At 37.6% G+C, this 17,944-nt stretch overlaps 1 protein-coding gene across 2 annotated transcripts; it reads right to left on the bottom strand.

Annotated features, from left to right (window-relative positions):
- Positions 1 to 3,680: 3,680 nt before the first annotated feature.
- Positions 3,681 to 6,299, bottom strand: LOC113275163 (protein trichome birefringence-like 2). 2 transcript variants are annotated; one of them, XM_026524601.1, is made up of 6 exons: positions 6,048 to 6,299; positions 5,388 to 5,906; positions 5,119 to 5,293; positions 4,827 to 5,041; positions 4,575 to 4,733; positions 3,681 to 4,475 (listed from the first exon to the last, which is right to left on the bottom strand). In XM_026524601.1, the coding sequence occupies exons 1-6, from the start codon at positions 6,119 to 6,121 to the stop codon at positions 4,142 to 4,144; spliced, it is 1,476 nt and encodes a 491-aa protein (XP_026380386.1). In that variant the 5' UTR covers positions 6,122 to 6,299; the 3' UTR covers positions 3,681 to 4,141. The 2 variants fall into 2 exon arrangements, with proteins under 2 accessions (XP_026380386.1, XP_026380385.1); XM_026524600.1 differs by having other exon boundaries at positions 3,693 to 4,475; positions 5,388 to 6,299.
- Positions 6,300 to 17,944: the final 11,645 nt, after the last annotated feature.

Below are 17,944 nucleotides of genomic sequence, written 5' to 3'. Positions count from 1 at the left end.
CATAACTACACCACTGCAGGCTTGCAGTAATGGGATCTTAGAAAGATCCAACCAAGGGTTTTCAAACCCAGGTTTTTTAACATGTAAATAGAGGAAGCAAGAGTGACATCGGTCTTCTGGGTAACATGAGTAACATGAACATCGGTCTTTAGGAACGGTTGGAGTCTTAGTAAATCGGTCTGAATCGGAAGTTGAGTCTTGATGAGTTTTGGTATTGCCGTTGATTAGGTTACCGATGGTATTGTTGATGATATTGCTGAGGGAGTTGAAGATGATATGGCTAATTTTGTTTTTGCTGATGTTGTTTCCATCTAAGATAAAGTTCTTTTTATGCAAAAAAAAAAAATAAAAAACCACAACCCTCGACTGGAATCTTCACTACTTCAAACAAAAACTAGCAAGAAAAAGATTTCAGCAAACAAATCAAAAACAAACACCCAATCTGAAAATACACTAGATCTAAAACCGAAAAAACAAAAATACAATAAGCTAAGATGCAGATAACTAAATCTAGTTCTAATAGATGTAGAGAAGAAAGAAGAAAGAAGTTAAAAGGAGGCTGATCTGCTCAGATCCGCTCCAATGGAGCCGATCTGAGCAGTTGTGTTCAAGTTGTATTAGTTATCGTTTCTCAGGTTTCTTAGAGGAAAGAGAAAGTTGTATTAGCTGTATTCAATGTGTTTGTTGGCAGTGTGTCCAACACTTCAATTTTGATGCTAAGAGCAGTTCCTATGGACTCAACAAACTTGAAGCTTGTTGATTTTGCTCCCACCAACAAACATGGAAAATGGATGTTTAAACCAACAAATTTGTTGGTTTGTTGAGTGAGTTAAAACATGTAGCGCGCTTGATGAAAGGCTGGGCGATCTTGTCTCTAATGCTGGCGCTTAACCAAAGACGCTGGCGCTTGAGCCAAAGACGCTGGCGCTTGTCTTTACATCGCCCGTTGTTAGTTCAAACGCCAACGCTTTTCGTAAACGCGCCGCATTTTTCATAAAAGCGCCAATGGTTCCTTCCATCCAACGACTGTTGCTCCTTTTTGTTTCCCTATAAATTCAGTTCATCTCAAGATTTAAAACTCACACCTTCTTCATCACTACCTCAAAAATACACAATTTCATACCATCTCGGATTTTTCTTTGGATTCTAACAAAACTATTCATATCAACTCAATCTACCAGAAAAAGTCCCATCTCTATAATTTCATTTCTAACAAATATGTCATCCTCACAACAACGATCACAACAACAAACACCACAACAAACACAACAACAATCACAACAACAAACACAACAAAATACACCACAATCAGAACCAAGAAACACAAGAATTCGTGGTGTCAAGTATACGATGGATGAAGACGAGTCACTTTGCAGAAATTATGTATTATATACATTGGATGAAATCAATTGTATTTATCAAGAAAAAAAAACTTTTTATGATAAGATTATACAATTTTTTGTGAAGAAACAGGTAACCCCAATAGACGTGATGCCGATGGGTTGTCTCATCATTTTCACGCAATTTCAGCAGCCATTAGTGAATATGTAGCTTTGATCACTCAAATGTGGCATAACAAAAGAAGTGGTGAAGGCGAACCGGATGTGGAACGAAGATGTCGGGAAGAGTGGCAAAGATCCCACAGATTAGGCTTCCAACATGAAACTAGTTTCATCATTTTGAGGGTGCTTAACAAGTGTAATCCATACTTGATGGAAGGTAATCAAGTGCCTGCAAGATCACACATGGTCCAATATCGCATGATTTTCATAATTGAGGGCCTGCTTTCTCACCTGATGGAACTCCAAGTAGTCAGGAACAACACAACACTAATCTAGACGTTAACACCAGCGTCAAGAGAAGAAGAGGAGGGGGCCAGGAAGATGCAAAAGCAGCGAGAGATGCAGCCCAACGAGCATTAGAAGGAGGTTCAAGCGATTTCAACTATGTTGATCACAAGGAATTCGAGATACAGATAGAAGCAGATAGAGCCAGGGACCGCGGAATTGCTATAAATAGTCAACAAAAAAGTAGTCGTTTTTGCTAACTGATTTTAATTCTTGTTTAGTTAAGTTTAATTTAATTGTACTTGTTTATTTAGAGTTACTTTTAATATAATTGTCTCAATTTTAATTTTAAGTGTAGTCGTTTAAACAAACAACTTTAAATTAAAAAACATATTAACTAAAATAAACAACAACACTAAATTGAAAATAACATCTATCTTCCTTCCCTATGCCTCTCCCTCTGCCTCGCCCCTGCGCATCATCTCTTGCTCCTCTTAAAGCCCAAATGTGCTTAGTTAGATCTTGTCTTAGTTGTCCATAGACTCCTCGATTTTGGAGTCTGTCAGTGGCAAGTCTATATTCTCTTGCCGGTCGCCCATCCTCCACCACAAGATCCGGCACCAAATCTTTATCTGGAAAACTCGTCCAGGTTGGATCACACCTGGTTTCTTCAATGACCATATTATGCAGAATGATACAAGTCAGCATAATTTGTTTATTTCTTGAAGATCAAAAAAGCGTGCGGCCCAACTATGATGGCAAACTTCCTTTCCAGTATGCCAAAAGCGCTTTCAACATCCTTTCTGCATTTCATTTGTTGGGTGTTAAAGTACTTCACATCCTTCGAAGTCGTTGGGTCCAAAATCTATTTGTTTATAAGCTTGAACCATAGTTGACCATTCCGGATAGATTCCGTCTGCTAGATAATAACCCTGAGTGTAGTGATGACCGTTGATGGTGAAATTACAGTGCGACGCGATCCCATTCTTAAGATCTTCAAACAATGGTGACTTATACAAAACGTTGAGATCGTTATTTGAACCCGGGAGTCCAAAAAAGGCATGTCAAAACCAACAATCATAGCTAGCTGAAGCTTTCAAAATTACAGCTGGCTTTGGATAATGTCCCTTATATTGGACTGCCCATTCAACCGGATACGCATGCCACGTCCAGTGCATGCATTCTAGACTACCTAACATTCCTGGAAAACCCCGCGCGGTGTTTTCTTCAGTTATTCTTTGAACATCTTCCTGAGTAGGCTTTCTTAAAAAGATTAGACCAAAATGCTCGACTATTGTTTCGCAAAACAATTTGAGATATCTTAAGGCGGTAGTTTTCCTAATACGGATGTAATCATCGGTGGAATCCGCTGGTACTCCGTAATATAGTATACGGAGGGCCGCAGTGACCTTTTGTTCGGGACTAAAGCCTCGTACATGTCGTGCATCATACTGATAATTAAATAAAGGTTGTACCTGAAAAAGCTCGGCAATAATCCTTTGCGTCAAGTTGCGGCCCATGCGGAATCGTCGCTGAAAATCCTCATCGGAATAGACATAATCATGATTAAAATAATCATGCATCATCTTTTCGTGGTAAAAATGTCGATCTCGCCACGTCCATCTTCTAGTTGCAACTTCATATAGCTCTAAAGGCTTTGATATGATCCCGGATTCTAATTGCAACATAAAATTTCGCCTTTTTCTATCTTGATTTGCATCTTCATCCATTTGATGCAAAAACTCCATACAAATTTCTTCCTCTTCTTCGTACAACATTTCATCCATCTCGATATCTTCCTCAGAAGAATAAAAATCAGAATTCATGGTTGAAAGTTGAAAGAAATTGAAATTAAGAAAAGATTGATCGGATGAAAGATTGTTGTGAATTTGTGAGATCAAACTCGAACCATATTTATGTAGGTAGAAACTAGCCGTTCCGGTGACTGTTTAAAAGTAGTTGTTGGCGGCCTTGGTTCAAACACCTGCGTGTCTCTTACAGACGCCAACGTTTGTACCACAAACGCATGCGTCTGCACTTCCTTCTAGCGCTTGGCGGTCAACCGCCGAATACTTTATCACAGTGGAAAACTCAGTTTGGCCATCCACCTAGCTCAACAAAATAATGAATTTGAACATTGCCATAGGGATTGCCCTAATGTATTCTTGTGTATTCATTTAGACATTGGATGTCGACGACTCGATGATGGTTGATTTTTCTTAAAACATGATATTGATGATAAATCCACGCCTTAATTAGCCTTTTTTTTTTCTTTTTTATTACGCGAATTTGTTCCCCAAATGTACAACATATTGCCGTGTATGTTGTTTTACACGACTTAAGCTTATTCACTTTCACCTGGCAAAAGACCCTTTACCAGCTCTGAGGAGAGAAATATACAACAACTCATTCCATGTATCAGGAACACCGGGTAAGCACCAATGACTGCAATCTACTTTCATCTTTGTATTATTCTTGTTGGAAGAACTCGTATAAGTTGAAGGATGTGCGTCTACTCGGTAGTAGGTCTGCTTAGCGACGTCCAAATATATAACGGGAGTCTTCATTCTCCGTATCGTGTCTTGTGTATGTTTCACTTCTGATGGATTTTTTTCTATGAAGGTTTCGTCATTCGTGAGCGGTGCCTTCAGTCTGTCGCATTTTCCATCTTTATTCCATTTACTTCCCCTGAATCAAGAGGACAAATAATTTTAAACAGCCACAACAATACTGGCATCGCCTCTTCCTACAATTACACAATTAAAATACATTCGCATCGCCACTTACGTGTAATGACTAATTGAATGTTCTCGAAAAATAACTTGAGTTTTGTTGGGGTCTATGTTTTTATCAATCCATCTACTCCAAGTAGTAAGAGCTTTCTTGTATGCTGTACGAACATCCATTTGTGGGTGCAAATAATCACCTTCTTGAAAGTAGTTTGTCCTGCAGTTTCAAGACCAGTTATTTTAGGCACATCAAGATTTATCAGGTACACTTGCACACATTTTGTTTTTCATTCTTTCATTGTCTACTCACCCATTGTGAACTTTATGTCCAACCCACCAGTGCCAAGAATCGAACACTAAAATATCAGCATCAGGGTAGTATAATGATGCGTGTGGGTCGATCAAATCCAGTCTCAGCGTCTCCGGTTCTTGTTTTAATATACTTTCCTGAGTTCGGCTGTTTTGTGGTTGTGTTTCATAAACCAGAAAAGCCGACCAAACAAATCTTACGGTGCAATTGTAGTCCTAATCATAAAAAGAAACAAAATTAGAAAAATTGGTTGAAGTAAATAGCTTCAATGAAACAGTTAAATAAAACGTGCCTGAAATCTCACTAACAATCCTCCTTCAAAGAGCCGGAAAACTTTGCTCTTATCTGCAGCAGCATTCCAAAGAATACATGCTAATGACGAAAACATATTGCGGTTCATAGAATCCCCAGCAACCACCACCTTTTTTCTTCTCAATCTCTCAAGGAAATCAGTTGCATTCAGAACCCTGCAAGAGATAATATTTATAGAACCCTGTAGATTTTTGTACATATCTACCTGCCAATGCACATATCTGTAAATTTAGAGACAATATTATGTACCTTGGGATAGTGTCACTGCACCGTGGATTAGTTTCTTGAGATTGCCATTGCCATTGCCAATTCAGATATGCATCATCAGTTTTCCCGTTCTTGAAACAATTGAAGTTACTTCCTTGTTCGATAAAAGGACATGAACCCGGAGGATAGTACGGTTTCCTGTTGTCAACCCATACCCATTCACCACCAAAAATATTGCAATCATCACCATTTTCTTTTTTCTTTATCTCATCATTTGCTCTAGATCCACTGCTAGTTTTCTTTTGAGATTTTTTTCTTCTTTTTCTTGAAACTGATCTACTACTAGTATTGCTCGAAAAACTACTTGGCGACGTTAAATTAGAATCGGCTTTATCTCCGGTGACGGAATCCCCGACTTTGAGATGACTAATCGTTTCCGTAGTGTTGCTCATTATCTCTTTGAACAAAACAGTAGATGTTAACTTTTGATTTGTCTGGTCAGAGCTATTCACCAGCTCCGGTGAAGAACTCAAAGACGGCAAAACAGAAGTAGTAGTAGTACTGTCAAACGGTATGAATGTAAATTTTTGGTCAAGATTATTTTGAAGCATAGGATTTATGATTGATGGCGAAAATAATGAGATAAACAAGACTATAATAGCAGTGATGATGAGGATTGAAGTTCCAAAGACGTAACTATACCTAGAAAGTATTGATGAATAATTTCCTCTTGGCTTTGAATGTAAATTATGTGATACTCTTGCAAGTGGACGCATAATGCCTTCTTCTCCAGCCCTCGAGCTTTAGAAAATAGTATCATACTTGTTCCTGGTTTTTCTCCGGAGAACTTGTGCTCATAATGGAGCAATTACTAAACCTCAATAGATTAATATTAGAAGATTCTTCATAGTCTCATTTCTTTTCTTATGATTATTTTTTTCTGCCATGGACAAATTAATCAGCAGCCTCCATAAATTATTTATTTTCAAATTTGCAGGCCACCGACAAAATTTTATACTACTCAAATCTTTCGGAGTGTTTGTTTTACTTGTAGTAGGTTTTTTTACCTAGAATAAAAAAACATAAATTAAGCTTCACTGAGCTTGTACCTATCGGGAACAATGGAACCAACAATATGAAATGCAACTGCAATAAGAATGGCGCAACTGCGATCTAAGTAACGCTTATACACGTTTGGATTCTTATGTTAAAGCAATTTAATGTTTTTTTCACATTTTTTTCAATTGAATTTTTTGTTTCTTCTTAATACCACAGGCACATCATAAGTAAGCCTATTAATCATGGGTCTTTTTCAATAACAGACGAGCATAATTTAAAAAACACGGCGAAGAGAGCATTTCTATTCCCCTCCCCACAGTCTGTTCACAATTTTATGTGTCACTCACTCTTCTCCTAACTCTCTCCGTACTTAAAACCAAGGCAAAACAAGTTAATAGGATAATGAATAGTATCATAAAGAAAGAAAAAGAAAAAGGGATGATCATCAGACGCATGCTAGTGACTCTATGAATGGAGTATCTAACCGGTGATAGCTATACACATTTCTGATCAAGTGTACATCTTCAACTTCTTTGAAACTCATGTCCTTGAGATTGTAAAAAATGACATGCTCACCTATGTGCATCACCAACTTGGATGTTTTCGCCTCATCATCATCATTGTCTTCAACAAACAAAACCGAGAAATCCAAATCCTTAAAAGACTTATTTTGCTTATTAAGTACCATCTCGGTATTATACGTCGCTGTTAAATGCTCTATGTTAACGATGTACTTGACTGTCCATGCTGAGTAATCTCTTTCCAGTTCCAAGATATAGAGATTAGTAGGAATATTCAATAGTTAATTAGTATTTGGGTCGTGGATTTTGGTATCTCTTAGTGTTTGGGTCGTTGACCCCGTTAGTCTACACGGTCAAATGGTTAAACTGTTACCATCCATTACCTTCCGTTAGTATATAGATTAAAAAGATATCAAGAAATTCTTCTTCGTAGGTTCAGTTAAACTTGAACTTTACAAAGGGAATTTCTTCTTTCTTTTATCATTCTTTCTTAATCTATACGAAGAAGTGAGGTGATTTATCATTGATTTTTGATGAAAAACACAGGAGATCAAGATGGGGTTTTGAACCTGTGATAGATCTTGTGAATAATGATTTCATGGATGATTGCCTGAGATGTTGAAGTCTCTGGAGTCCTATTTTGATTTGGATTAATCAGTCATGTATGGAGTCGAATTTGCAGGGATGAATTAAGCAATAAAAGGCGGCGATACATCAACAACAAATAATTAACGAAAGCTTCCCTTATTACCTCTCCACTGAATTCGTGGCCCTCTTTGTAGAACATCGTCCTAGCAGACTCACTTACATTCTAGGGAAGACTGTGCACATAAAACAACGAACTGTGAGGACTTCCGCACCAATCTGGTCTGAGCAATGTTCGGATCAAGTAGAAAACTTAAGCCCTGACGCGACCTCTGCTATGCTCCATCGGTTACCTCATGGTACGGCATCTATATAGTGGAAATCCTTTGAGCGATTATCAAATCATTTCCCTGTTTTCTTGATAAAGAACAGGGCTAAAAGTTAACTGAATATGGGTTCTTTGAATTTTTGGTTTTCGAAGAGCCACGGTGATGATAAACAGGGATTTAACTATAACTAACACTTTGACCAAACATGTTAGTTGACTTAGTTGACTAACTGGGTCAACGACCCAAACACTATAACGGACAAACTTAGGACCCAAAATCTAAAGGGTACCAAACTTCACGACCCAAATACTAATTAACTCAATATTCAATATTCCAAAAGTTTTAATAAGATGCAAATGCCCATTGCACTCTCCAAAATAAACATTCCAGGTTTCAATATTCCGACCTTTGTAAGTTCGTATATACTCTCTCCATATATACCTGGTGTTGGAAGTCTCTTTAATAATTTTCGACTGATATCAAAATATAGCCCACGATATATGTTGAACCAATGCAAAGCACCATTCCAATAGACACCACAATCTCTAAAACAATGAGAATGACGGGCACCTATTATCCCCAAATCCTTCCGGGACTCAGATTTAGAAGAGTAGATTTTCGCTTGAGCTCAGTCAGGGGTATCCCCCCAGATGGCAATAGCTTCATAATAAGGTGATATCTGAGGATCAAAAGCTAAACTAACACTAGAAACCGACATGAAACCTTCCTTTCTGGATGGTGGCGGAGGTAATATCTTGTGATGGTTTGTGGTCGGATTATAAACGTAGAAAGTGGTTGGGCGGGGGGTGTAACTGTCTGTAGATGAATTTCCTATCAAAAAGAACAAACTGTTTGTAAATGGATTATAGATGCGGAAAGTTGAGTTGTTGAAGGAAGTCCTACAGCATAGAAGCCCATTGCAAGATTGAATAGTTTGATACTCAGAATCTCTAAAGACTCTAATGCAAGGTAGAGATTTCTCATAGGGAACAAAAGTAATGTCATTATTACTTTTACTTCCATCAATAAAGAAAAAAGTTTGACCGACCTGAGACCGATAAGGCGCGTCTTGCACAAAAAGTCCGGCGACTGATTGTTCGTGGTTTCGAATGGAATAACGGCGACAAAAACAGGGATCAGATATCAGTGCGCACCATTGTTTTGATACACGTTTGAATACAAGTAGAGATCTCATCGGTAAACGAAACCAAATCTCTTCTAATATGTCAACAGAGGATGAAACCATTGTTTTAAGTTTATTGATCAATATCACATTGTACTGAACAGCCCCATTTATATCATGATGTAAAATCGCCCTAATTTTTTAACGACTTATATTTGGAATTTCCTTGAGCAAAAAGAGATGAATCAAAAGAATATATAAGAATTATTCAAAGTAATAATCATATATATAAAGGGTATATTTAGCAGGACACACCTACCACTGAATGCATAGCCGGCTGTTTGGTTATCATAAATCAAGATATAACAAAGACATATTAAGTGTTATATTAAGTTATTTTGAAATTAAACTTTTTTTGCTAAGTAGGCAGCACCAAATTACCGAATATTGCGTGGGTTTTATGCTTAAAGATGATTTACTGTATACGATGTTTGTATTGTTTTTGCCAAACACAAGTATTAAGGGAAACAATAAATTAAAAGGCTCGGAAAATAAAATTAAACATAGATTAAAGATGCTTCTCATACATAAAAGTTTATAAGAAACATAATTAGGTAATCACCATCATCATGATGAACAAACATAACAAGAGTAAACCTAAAACATACTAATGCTTATATAGTAATCACCATCATCATGAACATTGTTATGATCAGCAGATAAATCATTAATCTCAATTCTGATCATCTTCCTCATTAAACTCACCATCCAATTGATTTCCATCATTATCAGGGACTCCTAAGATAACAATTTCAACTTCATATTCATCAACCTTGATAAAATTAACTAATATATCTCCATCAGATAACAAACAACCAGCATAAGAAAGTTTTTGGTTATCGGGAGACACACCAAAGAGTTGCTCAATCCTCAATTTCAAATCAGTAACAGTATCTTGACTAGTAACATTCAAAGTATGGGATACCTTGCTTTCTAATTCACGAATTACTACACTATTTATCTCCTCTGCTCTCATTTTCTTGTAAACCTCAAACTTGGGTTTTAACTCTCCTCCAATCAAATCAGTTAAAGGCACAATATCACCTCTCACCAGTTCATTTGCATCGGGTTCATCAGCTGATCCTAAGTATGCTAACACCATTTCATTCAGCCTCCACTCTGGTACATACAATTCTTTGACTGCTTCTTTCAAATCATACATTGTGGTTACTTGCGTAGTTGGTGGAAGTATCTCAGAGTTGCATGAATCTTGATTGTAAATTTGAAGATGAATTCTGGGACCTGCCATTGTAGAGAAACAAAGATGAAACTAGGGAAGATGAGAAGAACAGATTAAAAGAGAAAATGAAACTAGAATATAAGATGGAAAGAGAAAGCAAATGGAGATGAGACTATACTTTCAACAAATCCACGTTATATATACGGTTCGCGAGTTATAACCCCAAAGATGTCACTATTCATTCATAAAAAACCCATCAAAACAAAAGTAACACCAAAACCCCATCAAAACAAAAATAACACAAAATCTTCAAAAGATTTGATGAAACCAATTTTGAAATTTGGAATTTTTGTATCAATTTTTAAAAATTTGGGATTTTTATATCAATTTTGTTTAAGATGGAATTTTAATGGATCCCAACATTTGAATGGGATTTTTATACCATAAGTTTGATCACCTTGGGTTTTCATGACTAGTTTTGTTATATATAACTCAGAAATTTAAATTCCAACCACTTCTACAACCACCTTCTTTACAAAATTGTGACGATGCATTTAATACGAGTGCCTAGAGTGGCTCAGGGGTACAGTATGTTGCGTTTTGCACCGTTGATTGGTATTCCTTTCTGGGTTTTTGGAGTATCCAACGGTGATATGCATGTTGGAATATCCCGGTCTGACTGAGAACAAAGGCCTTTACAGCTGGGTTTTTAGTCTAGCGGATTAGACATAGGTTCTTGTTGTTAATGAATTTACAGTTCCAACATTTTATTGTCAAGTTGTGCTTAGTCTTAATGCTCCTATTAAGTCTCTGTATTATCTTTGATCACCTATACAGCATATCTCTTATTTTCTTGATTTCTCTCTTGGTTTTCGCTAGTTAATTTAATTAACCGGTTTGCTTGTCATTGCTTGGAATATTAAAACTCTCTCCAAATTGTACATGGGTAAAATACAAAATTCATGACAAACAGATGAAAAGTGAGAATGAGAATGGAGAAATGAAATGTTAGACAGAACTAACCGTAGGTTTTTTATTTTATAAGTATTCATCAAAAACACCCTTGATTGAGTATTCGATAGACCAGGCCACACTACACTTATGGAGTCATGGTGATGCCACTTAACAGCACAGGTGCCGTGGTAAAAAAGAACAACGATTTTACATGGGTAATTCTATCTTATCTTTATGTCTTTATTATCTCAATTCTTGCATAATTATTATCCGGGTTTAGCTAAGCAATCTTGGCCGGTACATACGAGGTTTTAACATAACTTTAGATGAGTAGGACCATTTGTTCAGAAGAATCGTGGAGAATATTTGGTGGGGTATCCTTTATTGTCTGTTCAGCTCATGTTGTATCTAGACTCTAGAATCTAATTTTCTTTCCCTAGGGGTGTAATAATATGGAATTTAATAAGAGTGTCTAGGATGGTTCAGTGGTATGTGAATTTGCGTTGTTGATTGGTCTTCTTTTTGGCCCTTATGTGTATCTAACAGTGATATGCATGTTGGAATATTTCTTTTCTTTTTATTTTTCAAATTCTCTAAAATTTCTCCATATTTATTTCCCTGCCATGGCCGTCTGACTGAGACCAAGACCTTCACAGCTGTGTTTTTTTAGTCTAGTATACTAGACATAGGTCTCTTAATATTTGTGCTAGTCCTTAATGCTCCTTTTAAGTCTTTGGTGAGAATATCTTCGGTCCTCTGTTTTTAACCTGACGAGATTGGGGTACATTCAAACTATTTGGGGTATACCCAATAAGACAAAATTTGGTCATTATGAAGTAAAACCAAGCCACCCCTTAATTTTGTATTTTTTAAATGGCTAATATGTCCTTGGTTAATTAACACTAAAATTCTGATTAGGTTAATTAATTGAGTTTAGATTAAAATTTTGAAATTATGAATTCAGTAGATTAAACCTTTCATCTGTTTTATGAGTTCGATTTCAATCAAAAATTTGGTTTTGAAAATGCACAAGGCCGGCAAGGTCGTGGTTTGAATAAGGTGCCGACCGGTCTTCGGCCGGCAAGGTCCACTTTGAATAAGCTACCGACCAGTTTTCGTCCGACAGTGCCCAATTTGAATAAGCTGCCGATCAGTATTCGGCCGGCATGGTCCTGGGATGAAGAACACGCCGACTATCTTGGGAAAAAATCTTACGGTCGGCATGTAAATGTTTCCTACCATGCCGGCTATCGTAAAGTCGGCATGCACATAATTTATAACACTGTCGGCTGACATGTAGCCGGCATGTTAAAGATTTATGTCCTTGCCGACCTAAACTTATACCAAACAGAAAACAAAATATGGAAGATGTAATTTACTTTATTCATGCGATTTTGGTTACTACATTGATTGAAACATAAAACCTAATCCTTGTCGACGGGAAAACGAATGCACTTAGCATGTGCATCAATCCTTTGAACCCCTAGGCGACCCTAGTGGACGAGTTATAGTCTTGTGAGGGATTACATAGAGGTATACCCACAAACCCTACACTAAAACTTCTAAAATCATCAATCTTCCTCCGACGAAGACGATACCGCATCCAAGTAGTCCGGGTTATCCTCCAGGATTCTTTCGGCCAAGAAGTGATAGCTTGCATCGAATGTGAATGCTTCCCCCTTTACCTCCAAGTAGCGCGCTTTCACGACTTCGTGCTACAAAAACAAACTTACATTTGCTAGTGGTGTTTCATTGGAAGATAAAACAACATGGATCACGTAAAACAAACCGCAAAAATACTCACAAATTGTGCAATGGACAAGGTGAAGGGGCGAGTGTTAAAAATCCGAGGTTGGAGAGCTAAAAATGCAAGTATCACATTTTCAATGACTAGGTGACTCTCATGCACTTGTTGAACACTTCTTGCATTTGGATTCCCAAAGTCTTGGATAAATTTGTTGCGTACCCTAGCCCAAAAGGTTATGGAATCCACCCTTTCGGAGGATTGACATCTAAGTTGTTTTTCCGCATACCATGCTTTTGTGATTGCCAAATCTTCATTTGAATCAAATGAAGTCATTGTTGTTTAGCTATTGGGTGAGTTAGATGGATTGTATGATGATATGAGCTTTGGATAGTATATGGAACTATTTGTAGGTTGTTTTGTAGAGAGAAGTAGTGTATTTATAGGATGGTGGCCAAATTTGGCCGTTATAGTGCCCAAGTACAAGTAATTGTACTTGCAAAAAATTTGAATTTTGAATCCGCCGGCGAGGTTTGTTTTCTCCAACATGCCGGCCTAATAAACAGCCGGATAGGTATGAATTTTGTTACCATGCCGACCTGATAAGATTTTAGGCATCAGGAGAAAGGTTATTCTGTCACACATAGCCGGCAGGGTCGACAACATACTACCTGCCGGCTAATAAACAGCCGGCAATGTAAAAATTTTATTACCATGCCGACCTTATATGATTTTAGGCATCATGAGAAGGTTTTTTTTGCCACAAATAGCCGGCATGGTCGATAACATATTACCTTGCCGGCGAGTAAACAGCCGGCTAGGTTGGAATCGTATTACCAAACCTATGCAAAAAGAAGGTAAGTGCTTGTATATCCAAACCTATGCAAAAAAAAAAGTATAGTAAGAATCTTATCTTAAGGGAATTTTGCAAATATAATTGATTTAGACAATAAAATTACCTGGAAGAGACATGTGTTTCCGTTAACTTGCTTAGTGAGTGCCCTAAAACATTTTTTCAACTCATTGTTCAAGAAGGCGACCACCGCAGTACCCCAAGAATACTCACGCATCTTATCTAAGGGATCCAATAGTTGCAAGTAACTGGCCTCGACCAAGCTTCCGGAAATGTCGGGGAAGATACATTTGCCCAGGACGTATAGCAAATAAGCTGACGCGGTAGAATTGATTCGCACCGGGTTCACCCTTCCTTCGTTATCAAAGATTTTCTTTGTCTCCCACAATTTTTCCCTCAACTTCTTTAGATTAAACTTCTTGCTTAGACGACCATCCTTCATCTCAAGAACAGACTCCGTCTCAACCTGATTCCAACCGAACAATTTCTGGCTCAATTTGTAAATATCCTTGAAAAGAAACTTATTATCGAATCCCTCAGTGACTGATTTTCCATCAACCTGGAGGCCTAGAATTTGTTGAGAATCATCGGGAGTTATCGCCATCTCACCGAATGGGAATAACATTGTATCAGTCTCTCTGTAGAACCTCTCACAGAATGCAGATACGGTAACTTTATCATGATCAATATTCAAACTCTCCACCGCAGGCCACAACCCGGAGTTCTTGACAATCACTTTCACCTCCTCACATTCCTTGTCAAGATCCCAAGTATTAGTCACTGAACACGAAGCTTGGCGCCTCATGAGACGGACGGCATGCCTGTGATCCTAAATACCAAAAAAACAAAATGAAAATAAATTCAAACATTTGACGCAAATTTAAGATAGTTACACACTTGAATAAAGAACAAAGACGGATTGAGATTACTTACGATAGTATTATGGATCGTACATGCCCAAGAGTATTTGTATCCAAAAAGAACTTCTCCACCATCTCTTGGGGTCCCCCTTGGAGGCTCACCTGGTTTCAGTGTAACCATCAAGTGACGGGGAGACATGTGAGAATCAGCTGGTTTAGTGATCACCCTCTTCCTCGTTCCGGTTTCGGTTGAAGCTGAAGCTTCGGTGGCTTGAACAATAGCTAGAGTTTGTTCTCCATCTTCTTCTTCTTCTTCTTCTTCTTCTTCTTCTTGTTCCTCTGCCTCTTCAACAATTTCATCCTCCATATCCTTATCTTTATCTCCATTACCATCATCATCATCATTACCTCCTCCAACATTAGGCATTTCTTCATCACCATCATCATCATCATTGTTACCTTCTCCATCAGCCGGAGTGCTTTCATCAACATCATCATCATCACCTCTTCTACCAGATGGAATTGATTGGTCTTCATCTGGAGTCTCGTCTGAATCACTGGGTTCCGACGGTGGTTCAGAATCATTCGGTACACGGATCTTGAGTGTTCCCGGCACAACGTATGCCCCTATATGTGTTGAAGTCAAGAGTTTTTCACCAACACGAGGAGGTCTTGAAGGAGGACTAAGAGCTTTCAGAGCTTTCTTCTTTTCCTTTTCCAACCTAAACAAGAACAATTAAGAAAAAAATTTACAGGTCGGCAGGGTCGACAGGTGTAACCAATCCGGCGTAACAACGGCTGGAAGGGTCGACTAGAACATACGTGCCGGCTAAAGTATAGTCGGCAGGGTATCATCAAAATAGCCTGTCGGTTGATGACAAATATGAACACAGTAGAACATGATTTTTTCACATTACAGGTGATAGACACATTTTTGTGTCTAAGTTGTCCTCAATTTTCTATATTGTTGGCCCTCGATTTTGTACTAATTTTGGTGTTTTATGTGTTTGTAGGCATTTTTGGGAAATAAACATTTTTGGAAAATTCGACTTGAAAAGTTGATTTTGGCACCCGGAGGACATTTGCTAAACGGACCCCTGCTTTGGATAAGGGGCACCTCAATTTATAATGGGCACCTCAGTTGGACACCTTCTACTTGCACTCCGCAGATGGATATGGGTCAACCACCTTCTTCCCAAATTCAAAATCAGTTTTGGCGGGAATGTAAGTTGCAGCACAGTTGAATTAGGGTTCGAAATTTGGAAGTCATTTGATGAGATTCAATTGCTGGAATCGGTTGGATTAAGCTTGACTTAGTGAAACAGGTGTAGTCTGGTGGTTTAATTCAATGGAGATGGGCCAGATAATCAGTTTTTGATAAAAACAAGAAAGTGATAAATACTCGATATTCTGTGAGATATTTTTAATGTGGAGGTGTTTCAGCGAGATTAAATCGCTGGAATTCGTTGTCCGGCTTGTTTTGCCTTAACAGGCATCATGGGTTTGTGGTTAGACTAAGTTTGGCTGGGTAGCTCAAGTGAAAGAAAACAGGGAAGAGGAAGTAAAATCGGCGTTTACCATAGAATATCACGGGAAATAATGTGTAGATAGCGTTCTTGCACGAGTTTTATTTAACCAGAGACTCATTCTCAGCGTGTTTGGAGGATTCATGCGTGTGGAAGAGATAAAAAATAGAGAAAATCGAAATTATTCTCGTGCTGCTACAAGTAAGGAAAGAGAATTAATAAGAGTTATTACGCGTGATTTCTTTGTCATGTTGGGTATAAAAGTGAAATTTGAGAGGCGTACAAGGGGATGGAGAGTTTGGGGATTGTTTAGAGCAACAACAGAGAGAGAATCGGGAGTTGCACAGCTTGTCTCTGCTGCTGCCATTGAAGAAGAAGAACACAGAATAGCAGTTAAAAACAGTCGCAGAAACCGTTGCCTATAGTTTCAAATTCAATATCTTTGTAAAAATTTCTGTAACTATTATTTCGAATTCGCAACAGTCTGTTAGTGTTTCTCTGTAACAATGAGTTTTGTAACAATTATATCTGTTACAAACATACTGCTTTATACTTTTTCTCCTTGCAAACACCTTTTGAGCAATGAAAAATTCCTTTGAGTGTGTTTTCACTATGTGGAGCTAGACCCCATCGCTGGGACGACGGACGAAGCTGAATTTCATCATGTGGTAAATTTAATTAATTCCTTATTTACTTTTTGCACCGATTATAAATGATTTATGATTTCTATTAATCAATTTTCATCTTGTTAGATAGTGTATGCTTAGTCTTAGGTGCTTTAGATACACTATGCTTGTAATTTACAATTGATGTTTTATGAAATCTATCCTTGGGAAAATATTAGATTTGATATTTCTTGTGTTTAGAGCTATAATTGTCTAGGATTAATTTCTGAACCACTTGAATATGAAAAACAGTGAAATCCCGAGTCCCAGTGAATTCTTCATCCCGTGACATATTTTGTTAATAATTTCTTATTTTTAGTATTTTTATATTTAATCCTAGAATCAATTAAACAAAGTCTGAGTGAACGACAACCTTCTTACCACTATTAAAAATTCGATCAATTTTAGGCACCGCCGACGCGGATTTGTTTATAGATTTGTTTTTAGGTTTTCTTTTTCTTTTTATTATTTTTGTTCTTTTTTATGCGTTTTGGTATTTCTTATTTGCTTTCAGATTTGGAGCTAAGCTAAAGAAAAGGGAGAAAGTGTTGAAAAGAAAGGCAAAACCCAAAAAGGAAAGAAAAGAGAAATCCAAAAGGAGTGAAGAAGAAGATTTTGTAAATTATTTTAATTTATTTTTTTTAGAAACTGTAACTAAAGGTTTTTATTTCTGTAATCTTTTATTTTTGGACCTTTTTTCTTTTTGGACTTTATTTTTGGACATTGGACTTTATTCTATTTTTAAAAACCCTACGGAAGGGTAGTTTTAAATAAACTGTGTGCAGAGAAGGACGGCGATTACAATATCGCCTCGGCCCCTCGTGTTCGTACATGACATAGGAGTCGTGGCCCGAGTCGACTTCAACGGTTCATCCCCCGTCTGTAACGGGAGGTAAGAATTCTAAACACCCGCGAATCCCCTGTCAGCGGGTTTACTGGATGATTTTGTATGCATATATGTTGAGGAATTGAATACGGTTGTTTTAATTTCCTAATAAAGGGCAAGGCCTGGCCATATAAGATAAGGGTTCGGATTTCATCATCGTTCTCTTCTTTCCCGCCTTAGGAAAACGAAACCAAACGCGAACCTAAGCCTAAAATTTTGACTATAACGAGACCGATAGGGTAAAGAGCTTAATA

This window comes from Papaver somniferum, chromosome 4, assembly GCF_003573695.1.
Source record: "Papaver somniferum cultivar HN1 chromosome 4, ASM357369v1, whole genome shotgun sequence".
Lineage (NCBI taxonomy): Eukaryota > Viridiplantae > Streptophyta > Magnoliopsida > Ranunculales > Papaveraceae > Papaver > Papaver somniferum.
The sequence above is the reverse complement of the archived record's forward strand: the minus strand, read 5'-3'. Positions and strand labels throughout refer to the sequence as shown.

Bases quoted from the DNA above. Each gene is read 5' to 3' on its own strand.
- LOC113275163 (XM_026524600.1), bottom strand. From the start codon at position 6,121: ATGCGTCCACTTGCAAGAGTATCACATAATTTACATTCAAAGCCAAGA. The intron at 5,294-5,387 runs GTACATAATATT...TATCTCTTGCAG, and splicing joins TGCAGTGACACTATCCCAAG to GGTTCTGAATGCAACTGATT. The intron at 4,734-4,826 runs GTGAGTAGACAA...TTGAAACTGCAG, and splicing joins GGACATAAAGTTCACAATGG to GACAAACTACTTTCAAGAAG.